Source organism: Amphibalanus amphitrite, unplaced genomic scaffold (assembly GCF_019059575.1).
Source record: "Amphibalanus amphitrite isolate SeventyFive unplaced genomic scaffold, NRLGWU_Aamphi_draft 000819F_arrow, whole genome shotgun sequence".
Lineage (NCBI taxonomy): Eukaryota > Metazoa > Arthropoda > Thecostraca > Balanomorpha > Balanidae > Amphibalanus > Amphibalanus amphitrite.
Window position 1 is genome coordinate 180,602 of NW_024882313.1, and position 10,499 is coordinate 191,100.

General features: G+C 47.2%; 1 protein-coding gene across 1 annotated transcript; it reads left to right on the forward strand.

The window, feature by feature from the left end:
• The first annotated feature begins 5,828 nt into the window (after positions 1–5,828).
• Positions 5,829–10,433, forward strand: LOC122366614. The gene is made up of 2 exons (XM_043339067.1): positions 5,829–6,092; positions 8,170–10,433. The coding sequence occupies exons 1-2, from the start codon at positions 5,934–5,936 to the stop codon at positions 9,538–9,540; spliced, it is 1,530 nt and encodes a 509-aa protein (XP_043195002.1). The 5' UTR covers positions 5,829–5,933; the 3' UTR covers positions 9,541–10,433.
• Positions 10,434–10,499: the final 66 nt, after the last annotated feature.

Consider the following 10,499-nt stretch of genomic DNA (forward strand, 5'->3'; position numbering starts at 1 on the left):
ACTACTGTTGTAAACTCAGTTTCAGTGGTTTAAAATCATTCAGCTGTATTTTATCAGCCCTGAAAGACATATTTTATTTGGATGCTAGCTGTTTAGCGTTGTTTTATAAGCAGCGTCATGAGCGTGGTTTTTGTCTTCGGCGTTTCTAAGCATGATCGTTTGATGTCCATCAAGTTAGCCGCCGATCAAATCGCCGATCGAGGTCAAAGGTCAAGGTCATATTTGCGAAAAACCGTTATTTTTCGACGGGGTACCAAATAAAAACTTTATTTACCGTCCGATCGGGCTGAAACTTACACAAAACATGTGCCGCCACACAAGGATGCGTCACAATCAACAAAATCGCCGATCAAGGTCAAAGGTCAAGGTCATATTTGCGAAAAACCGTTATTTTTCGACGGGGTACCAAATAAAAACTTTATTTACCGTCCGATCGGGCTGAAACTTACACAAAACATGTGCCGCCACACAAGGATGCGTCACAATCAACAAAATCGCCGATCGAGGTCAAAGGTCAAGGTCATATTTGCGAAAAACCGTTATTTTTCGACGGGGTACCAAATAAAAACTTTATTTACCGTCCGATCGGGCTGATACTTACACAAAACATGTGCCGCCACACAGGGATGCGTCACAATCAACAAAATCGCCGATCGAGGTCAAAGGTCAAGGTCATACTTGCGAAAAACCGTTATTTTTCGACGGGGTACCAAATAAAAACTTTATTTACCGTCCGATCGGGCTGAAACTTACACAAAACATGTGCCGCCACACAGGGATGCGTCACAATCAACAAAATCGCCGATCGAGGTCAAAGGTCAAGGTCATATTTGCGAAAAACCGTTATTTTTCGACGGGGTACCAAATAAAAACTTTATTTACCGTCCGATCGGGCTGAAACTTACACAAAACATGTGCCGCCACACAAGGATGCGTCACAATCAACAAAATCGCCGATCGAGGTCAAAGGTCAAGGTCATATTTGCGAAAAACCGTTATTTTTCGACGGGGTACCAAATAAAAACTTTATTTACCGTCCGATCGGGCTGAAACTTACACAAAACATGTGCCGCCACACAAGGATGCGTCACAATCAACAAAATCGCCGATCGAGGTCAAAGGTCAAGGTCATATTTGCGAAAAACCGTTATTTTTCGACGGGGTACCAAATAAAAACTTTATTTACCGTCCGATCGGGCTGAAACTTACACAAATCATGTGCCGCCACACAGGGATGCGTCACAATCAACAAAATCGCCGATCGAGGTCAAAGGTCAAGGTCATATTTGCGAAAAACCGTTATTTTTCGACGGGGTACCAAATAAAAACTTTATTTACCGTCCGATCGGGCTGAAACTTACACAAAACATGTGCCGCCACACAGGGATGCGTCACAAGCAACAAAATCGCCGATCGAGGTCAAAGGTCAAGGTCATATTTGCGAAAAACCGTTATTTTTCGACGGGGTACCAAATAAAAACGTCGAAAAATAACGGTTTTTCGCAAATATGACCTTGACCTTTGACCTCGATCGGCGATTTTGTTGATTGTGACGCATCCCTGTGTGGCGGCACATGTTTTGTGTAAGTTTTAGCCCGATCGGACGGTAAATAAAGTTTTTATTTGGTACCCCGTCGAAAAATAACGGTTTTTCGCAAATATGACCTTGACCTTTGACCTCGATCGGCAATTTTGTTGATTGTGACGCATCCTTGTGTGGCGGCACATGTTTTGTGTAAGTTTCAGCCCGATCGGACGGTAAATAAAGTTTTTATTTGGTACCCCGTCGAAAAATAACGGTTTTTCGCAAATATGACGTTGACCTTTGACCTCGATCGGCGATTTTGTTGATTGTGACGCATCCTTGTGTGGCGGCACATGTTTTGTGTAAGTTTCAGCCCGATCGGACGGTAAATAAAGTTTTTATTTGGTACCCCGTCGAAAAATAACGGTTTTTCGCAAATATGACCTTGACCTTTGACCTCGATCGGCGATTTTGTTGATTGTGACGCATCCCTGTGTGGCGGCACATGTTTTGTGTAAGTTTCAGCCCGATCGGACGGTAAATAAAGTTTTTATTTGGTACCCCGTCGAAAAATAACGGTTTTTCGCAAATATGACCTTGACCTTTGACCTCGATCGGCGATTTTGTTGATTGTGACGCATCCTTGTGTGGCGGCAAATGTTTTGTGTAAGTTTCAGCGCGATCGGACGGTAAATAAAGTTTTTATTTGGTACCCCGTCGAAAAATAACGGTTTTTCGCAAATATGACCTTGACCTTTGACCTCGATCGGCGATTTTGTTGATTGTGACGCATCCCTGTGTGGCGGCACATGTTTTGTGTAAGTTTCAGCCCGATCGGACGGTAAATAAAGTTTTTATTTGGTACCCCGTCGAAAAATAACGGTTTTTCGCCAATATGAACTTGACCTTTGACCTCGATCGGCGATTTTGTTGATTGTGACGCATCCTTGTGTGGCGGCACATGTTTTGTGTAAGTTTCAGCCCGATCGGACGGTAAATAAAGTTTTTATTTGGTACCCCGTCGAAAAATAACGGTTTTTCGCAAATATGACCTTGACCTTTGACCTCGATCGGCGATTTTGTTGATTGTGACGCATCCTTGTGTGGCGGCACATGTTTTGTGTAAGTTTCAGCCCGATCGGATGGTAAATAAAGTTTTTATTTGGTACCCCGTCGAAAAATAACGGTTTTTCGCAAATATGACCTTGACCTTTGACCTCGATCGGCGATTTTGTTGATTGTGACGCATCCTTGTGTGGCGGCACATGTTTTGTGTAAGTTTCAGCCCGATCGGACGGTAAATAAAGTTTTTATTTGGTACCCCGTCGAAAAATAACGGTTTTTCGCAAATATGACCTTGACCTTTGACCTTGATCGGCGATTTTGTTGATTGTGACGCATCCTTGTGTGGCGGCACATGTTTTGTGTAAGTTTCAGCCCGATCGGACGGTAAATAAAGTTTTTATTTGGTACCCCGTCGAAAAATAAAGGTTTTTCGCAAATATGACCTTGACCTTTGACCTCGATCGGCGATTTTGTTGATTGTGACGCATCCCTGTGTGGCGGCACATGTTTTGTGTAAGTTTCAGCCCGATCGGACGGTAAATAAAGTTTTTATTTGGTACCCCGTCGAAAAATAACGGTTTTTCGCAAATATGACCTTGACCTTTGACCTCGATCGGCGATTTTGTTGATTGTGACGCATCCTTGTGTGGCGGCACATGTTTTGTGTAAGTTTCAGTCCGATCGGACGGTAAATAAAGTTTTTATTTGGTACCCCGTCGAAAAATAACGGTTTTTCGCAAATATGACCTTGACCTTTGACCTCGATCGGCGATTTTGTTGATTGTTACGCATCCTTGTGTGGCGGCACATGTTTTGTGTAAGTTTCAGCCCGATCGGACGGTAAATAAAGTTTTTATTTGGTACCCCGTCGAAAAATAACGGTTTTTCGCAAATATGACCTTGACCTTTGACCTTGATCGGCGATTTTGTTGATTGTGACGCATATTTGTGTGGCGGCACATGTTTTGTGTAAGTTTCAGCCCGATCGGACGGTAAATAAAGTTTTTATTTGGTACCCCGTCGAAAAATAACGGTTTTTCGCAAATATGACCTTGACCTTTGACCTCGATCGGCGATTTTGTTGATTGTGACGCATCCTTGTGTGGCGGCACATGTTTTGTGTAAGTTTCAGCCGGATCGGACGGTAAATAAAGTTTTTATTTGGTACCCCGTCGAAAAATAACGGTTTTTCGCAAATATGACCTTGACCTTTGACCTCGATCGGCGATTTTGTTGATTGTGACGCATCCTTGTGTGGCGGCACATGTTTTGTGTAAGTTTCAGCGCGATCGGACGGTAAATAAAGTTTTTATTTGGTACCCCGTCGAAAAATAACGGTTTTTCGCAAATATGACCTTGACCTTTGACCTCGATCGGCGATTCTGTTGATTGTGACGCATCCTTGTGTGGCGGCACATGTTTTGTGTAAGTTTCAGCCCGATCGGACGGTAAATAAAGTTTTTATTTGGTACCCCGTCGAAAAATAACGGTTTTTCGCAAATATGACCTTGACCTTTGACCTCGATCGGCGATTTTGTTGATTGTGACGCATCCCTGTGTGGCGGCACATGTTTTGTGTAAGTTTCAGCCCGATCGGACGGTAAATAAAGAAGTACCTTATTGTTGTTTATAGCCAGAGAGGTTTTTTGCCCCTAGAGGTCAAAATATTTGACCTAGGAAAAAATGAGTGACATTTTTGGAATCAGCGTGTCAAGATCTATCGTTTGGCATAGTTTGGCGATGTTTTGAACTCGACGCTGAAAACGAATACGAATACGACGCTAACTTGATGGACATGATCGTTTGGTGGGAATTTCTCTGATATAGGTCGCTCTGTGTGGCTTATTTATAATTTTTATGCTGATTTCGATCATTCCTCGTGCCCATCCTACCAGGCCTTTTGCCACTTACACTCATTAAGAAAGGAAAAAACTAGATTTTCATTGGGACTAGGTGTTTTGAGGGTGTAACATATTCAGCGTTCCCATTTTTGGATACTTCTTGTGCTCGTCAACTCTCGGTGATTAGCAGACAGGTGCTTGACATGTCTCCACCCTCGGCGCGGACGGTGGATATAGGTATGGAAGACCTTTTTGAACATTGCTGAGCGTTGTGGATTACGTAATCCTGCAGAGGGGGGCCACGGTATATAGAGAACTGGGGGGGCGTGCCCGCTGCGAGATCGACGGGAATAAAAGCGCAGAAGACCGGGCGAAACATGCAACGGTCTTGCCGGAAAGGTCATCTGATGATTGTTGCGTTAACAATAATTTGCGGCGTTGGACGTGATGCTTGTTAATGAAAAGAGCCCCTGAAAGGCGTCGGTGAAATCGTTCCCAATTTTGGGTACGCCGTTCCCATAATAAGGAACGCTTGCAGCGCCAGTGTACGAGAGCGTTCCCAAATTTGGGCTCGCGGCCCGGGTGATGGACTGCTTTAGAAATAGGGGAATGATTTGAAACTACGATGGGCCTTACAATATCAAACTCTTTCCCAACAATATTGAGACAACTATCAGGCGGTTCACGATCGTTTTATATTTTTTGGACGTCATTTAACGGTTCTTTTTCTTGTTTTAAATAATGCCTACATGGCGTTCCCATATTTGGGTCTATCGTTCCCAAACATGGGAACGAAAATGCGTTCCCGAAAATGGGTACGCTTGACCATAGTTCCGCCTACTGATATCGGAAATCGACAAAACTTTATGACGTCACTGTGACGTCATCTTAAGAGCCACAGCCACGAACCGTTCCTCAAACATTGCCTAGGTATTCATTTGAAGCTATGCCAAATTTCACGTTCGTAGCTCATCAGGTTTCGGAGATATTCTACAAAACGTAAAGGGGGAGGCAGCTTTATGCCCCCCCCCCCAGCGGCTCGTGGGTTAATGCAAAACAAATTCCCGAAGCTGTTCGACTACCTGAGTGTCTATTGTATTGATATGCATTTCATGTATGCCATATTTTTGGCTACAACCATGTCAATCGAAACAGGCATCGAATGAAACACCCTCCCCCCTCCCAAAGCGAAATTATTCTTCCTAAGCTTTTTTGGACACCCTGTACGCACAATACGTCATCCATCCTAGTAAGACACGGATCCAAGTTCCAACTATCCCCGGATAGGTTTCACAATGCAACAGAAACAGATACAATCGCTCAAATTAAAGACTCTGGCCGCACCAGCTCAAGGATTGCTGATAAGTGGTATCAGCCCCATCAGGTGAGTCAGTCAGCCAATCGCCACCGCCCGCAATGACCAGCGTAAGCACAGTAGCTGCCAGACTGAGAGCCGCCGCCCTTGGGCGAGGTTCGAGGTTCGTGCCGCTTCGTCCCCCGCCATGAGGGACGCGAGCTGCCTAGTCATCTGTCTCCTGGTTTGGACCCTGGTGACCTGCTCGTGTCTCGGAGAGGATGTCCATCAAATCTGCTCCACTCGGTGCTGCTCCAGTTGCGATGAGCTCCCTAGCGTGACCTGCCACTGTCCCAACCGTCGACTGGTAAGTGTAATATTCCCATATTTTATTACGGAGCGAGCGAAGCGAGCGTAGTCTTTCCTTAAAATTTCTGAGTATGAGCGGCCGGTCGGCCGGCCGGCCGTGGTCACGCTTTTGCGAGGCTTATATCTCAGCAACCACTTGACCGATTTACACGCGGTAATTTTTGTAGGGTAGCTTCATTCCTTCTACCAAGTATTGGACTATTCCTGATGCATGTGGGTGACCCTTATGCACGTGCCACAGCCACGTGCAAAAAGAAGAGGTGTCCGTTTTGTAATTGTTGCAATATTTCGGTAACTACTTGGCCGATTGCGCTGAAAGTTAACATGTAGGTAGGCACCCACTTGGCATTGCATATCCATCTGCCAGAGTTGGGGTGCTGCTGCGCGTGCGCACGTGCAGGGGTCGTTTCCAGATCTCGAGAACGGCTCGACCGATTGCGCTCAAATTTGGTACACAGTTAGGGACCGGTTAGTAGGGTGCCGTGTACAAGTCAGTTGGGACCCATTTTGCACGTGCGCACGTACAGGGTGCCGCTTCCAGATCTCGAGAACGGCTGGGCCGATTGTGCCCAAATTTGGCACGTCGCTAGAGACCGGTTAGTAGGGTGCCGTGCACATGTCAGTTGGAGGTACCCCCTCGCAATTTCGCACGTGCAAGGCCCACCCTCTCGCTCGCTCCGTTAGTCGCCCCAAAAGGCGTTTATATACTGGTAGATAAATACTAGCTCGGGCCCGCATAGTGGCGTTCTTTTAGAGCCGTTAACGTATAGGTGTAGGAGGATGGGGTTGAGTTAATCGGACCACCGAACTGTTCGGTCGCTGATTGCGACAGTTTCGCGAAAAAAAACGAGCGTTTGTTTGTTGGGGCTTTTGGGCACGTCGACAGCAGGGAAAATGCGAGCGTTCAGCGTATTGCTCGTGACGAGAGGAAGCCGATGGTACCCAATTTAAAGGTACGCACTAGGTTAGGTACTGGTTGACCTTCCAGACCGGGTCAGGTCATGTCAATGACCAAAAAGTCAGGAAAATCGGAACCTGCTAGCTAAGACATGAAGTCAGTTTTTTTGTCTGGGATGTTTTTGGGGGTCCTGATTCTGAATTTGACACTCATTTTGTTCATTGTGATATAACTATTTGTATTGACACCAAAATTCCAAAATTCCTCCAATGCACAACCAGTTCGGTTGTGCATTGGAGGCAAGTCGGGTCAGGTCAGGTCAGCCATCAGACGTCCCCGAGCCGGCTATTCTGTAGGTGTTTATCTATAGATATCACTACTGGAAGTTTCGTCACATGCGCAATGGGCTAGAAATGAGTTCCGCATGACTAAATGAATGCTTATTTCGAAATAAGCTCCAAAAATTACCCCTACTGCTCGTACCTATAGGTACCCAAAAATCACAAATGACAAATGACAAACGGGAAAATGACACTCAAATGAAAATGAGTGTGATGACTTCACGTAAAGATCAGGTCAAGGTGACCTTTGGTGACCTCGATAGTTAATTTTTGGGTATAGCGCCCCTGGGTCCTAGTCTCCTACCCACTACCCAGGCAGCGCCGACATTACGCTTCTTTTTCAGAGGACATCTATAGATGTCCCCTATTTGAGGAAGCTGGCTGCAGCTTTTATAACACACGAGTAGGTATCAAGTAGGCTGATTTTTACGGTGTTTTAGAGTTGATACACAAATGAGTAGGCAAGTCCTACTTCTGATGACCTCGATGCCTGTTTCACGCTGTTGAAAGCTTTAGAGTAGAAACGAAAAGGTTCAAGACCGGGGGCGCGGGAACTACTTTCAGACTGGGGGGGGGGGGGCACACCATAATAGAGATCAACCTAGGGTACCCCCAAATGTAGTTTTCTCACCGGTTTTAGGCCACTAATTTTTCATCCCTTGGCTTTTTCAACAAAAAATAAAACATTTGCAAAAAAGTGTGGTATTCCGTCTCAAAGCTGTGGGGGCACCGCCCCCACGGCCTCCGAGTTGGGGGGGGGGGGGGGGGCAAGCTGCCCCCACTGCCCCCCCGGCTCCCGCGCCTATTATGTTCAAGACAATTTGTCTTTGTTTCAGGTGATCGGCAACGAGAGCATTCCAAACACTATCGAGAGCCTCCACGTCGTGGACGCTGATGTCGTCACCATCAAAGAAAATGCACTTCATTCTTCGCCATCGCTCAGAGAGTTGGAGCTGCGCAACATCAATCGGCTTGTACTGAAACCTGACGCCTTCAACTTGCCGGAAAACTCAAAGCTGCGAAACGTCAATTTGACACACATTTTGAGCGTCGAAGTGCACGGCACGGCAATTTCAGGGTGGTGGGATTCGTCGACAAACTTCGGAATGAATGCCGTAAACAATCTGAAATTTCACCAGAGCGCCGTGAACCATTCCTCATCATTGGCGGGACCGATCCTACGCCTGGAAGGGATAAACGGACTCCGGCTGGCGCCTAAGTCGCTGAACTCCCAGATCAAACGGCTGACTATGAAAAATGTGCGGATGGACATTTGTCACGAAGACAGCTTCACCGGTAACATAGATCATTTGACGATGGACGGAGTTAAGATTGTCGACACACAGAAACACTGCATTGCTCTGCCGCACTCGTCAACACTGGATATCAAAAACTCCAACTTCAAACACATCCACGCTGAAGGCATATCGGGTAAAGTGAAGCACGTACAAATCGTCGACAGCTCTTTCTGGGATTTACAGGGCAAAGGCATTAGTATGCAGGTTGATCGGCTGGGCATTCATTCTTCACGCTTCCGAACTTTGGACACTGGCGCACTGGACGTAAAGGCCAACAGCTCGGTCGTCCTGCAGAACGTCACCGTAGGGATTCTCAGACCGCGTGCCCTATTCGACATCACTACATCCAGCACAGCAGGAGCAAACTCAACATTGTCAATTAATGGGCTGAACATCACTCACGCCGAAAACAGCTCATTGGCTCTCTCTGAGCATGTCAAAGCTAGCGTCACGAACCTCCATGTCAACATTTCACAGTCAGACTGCTATGCGAAGGAGCTCTTCTGGCTGGTGGGGAAGTCGAGTGCCAGCGCCCTGACGCCAGCAGAGGAGGGGATCCTGCACCAGCTAGGAGACCCGTCCCAGTGCCCGTCACCGAAACCAACCCCGCCGATCGCCGCCCCGACAAGCCCTACGCCTGATCGTAGACTTCACGACGGTCGGCCGTCCGAGAGTCACGGTCGATTCAGCACTCCTCCAGGCACGGGCGAAGAGAGACCCACGCCGACCGCTGCGACCGCGGACGTCGCTCACAAGACCGTGGAAATGGGGGCACCAAAGGACAACAGTGAGAAGGCACCCAACTCGGCAGCGGCCAGCATAGGGACCTACTGGCAGACGGTCGTTCTCACAAGCGCGGCACTGGCTTGGTCGTTCGTGACGAGTAGAGTCTATTCGACACGGCTCTGAGGTGTTGGGCTCTCCAACAAGCCTGGCTTAGTTAGGTGAACTCCAACATAGGCGGCGGAACGGGGGGGGGGGGATGGCACCGCGGCACCGTGCCCCCTTTGATTTTGGCGTTTTAACATTAGCCCTATATGGGCGTTGCATGGAAAGAATGGGACCAAAAGTCAGCAGTGCACCCTTAATTGAAGGTGTTCCGCCGCTACTGAGCTCCGACGGAGGCACATTTAGACCTTGCATGAACTTGACCAGCACTTGCCTCTGTCCCTTTATATATCTAGCGTGCATGTGTTGGGTGTGTAGATGAGCGCGCCTTCTGATTTAGTGATTTGGTATTGCTTTCTGCATGTTAATCTGCTCATGGTCTCTACATACTAGCATCGGTATGGTATAGCGGTCAATCAAGTTGCCGCATTTAGGGTGACTATTCCTCTTTTTGCATGCTATCATGATAGCGTTCTGTCTGTATGCTTATTTCACTCTCCTATCAGGGAATGCCGCGACTAGATTTTTCTTTTTATTTGGGGGGGGGGGGAGTTAACATAAGGTTCTGTGCGTCGCTGGGACTGCGGGGGGGGGGGGGGCACTCCTGATCATCTGTTCATGAATGACGGACAGTAAAAAATGTTACATTTATGCTAAATGTTGCTTGCTTTCTGTGCCAGTGATAGCCGTCAAATAGGTGTTGCATCAGTGATAGTCGTCATCACGGCTGCTATGCCAGCGACAGCCCCGTCGTCAACGTGATAGTGACAAGTCAGGTCAGCCTCCGCGCTGGCCCGTCAGGTCAGCCTCCGTGCTAGTGTGACGTGTAAGCGCCGAGTCGACAGTTTTGACCGCAGGTGCATTGAATCACGCGTGTGAATCAGCCAGGTGAATAAAAGGAATGCAGATATGTATCAGTGCGATTGGATTTGAAACTTGATTTACAATGCAGCGTACTTCAAAACATTCTAATATCAACA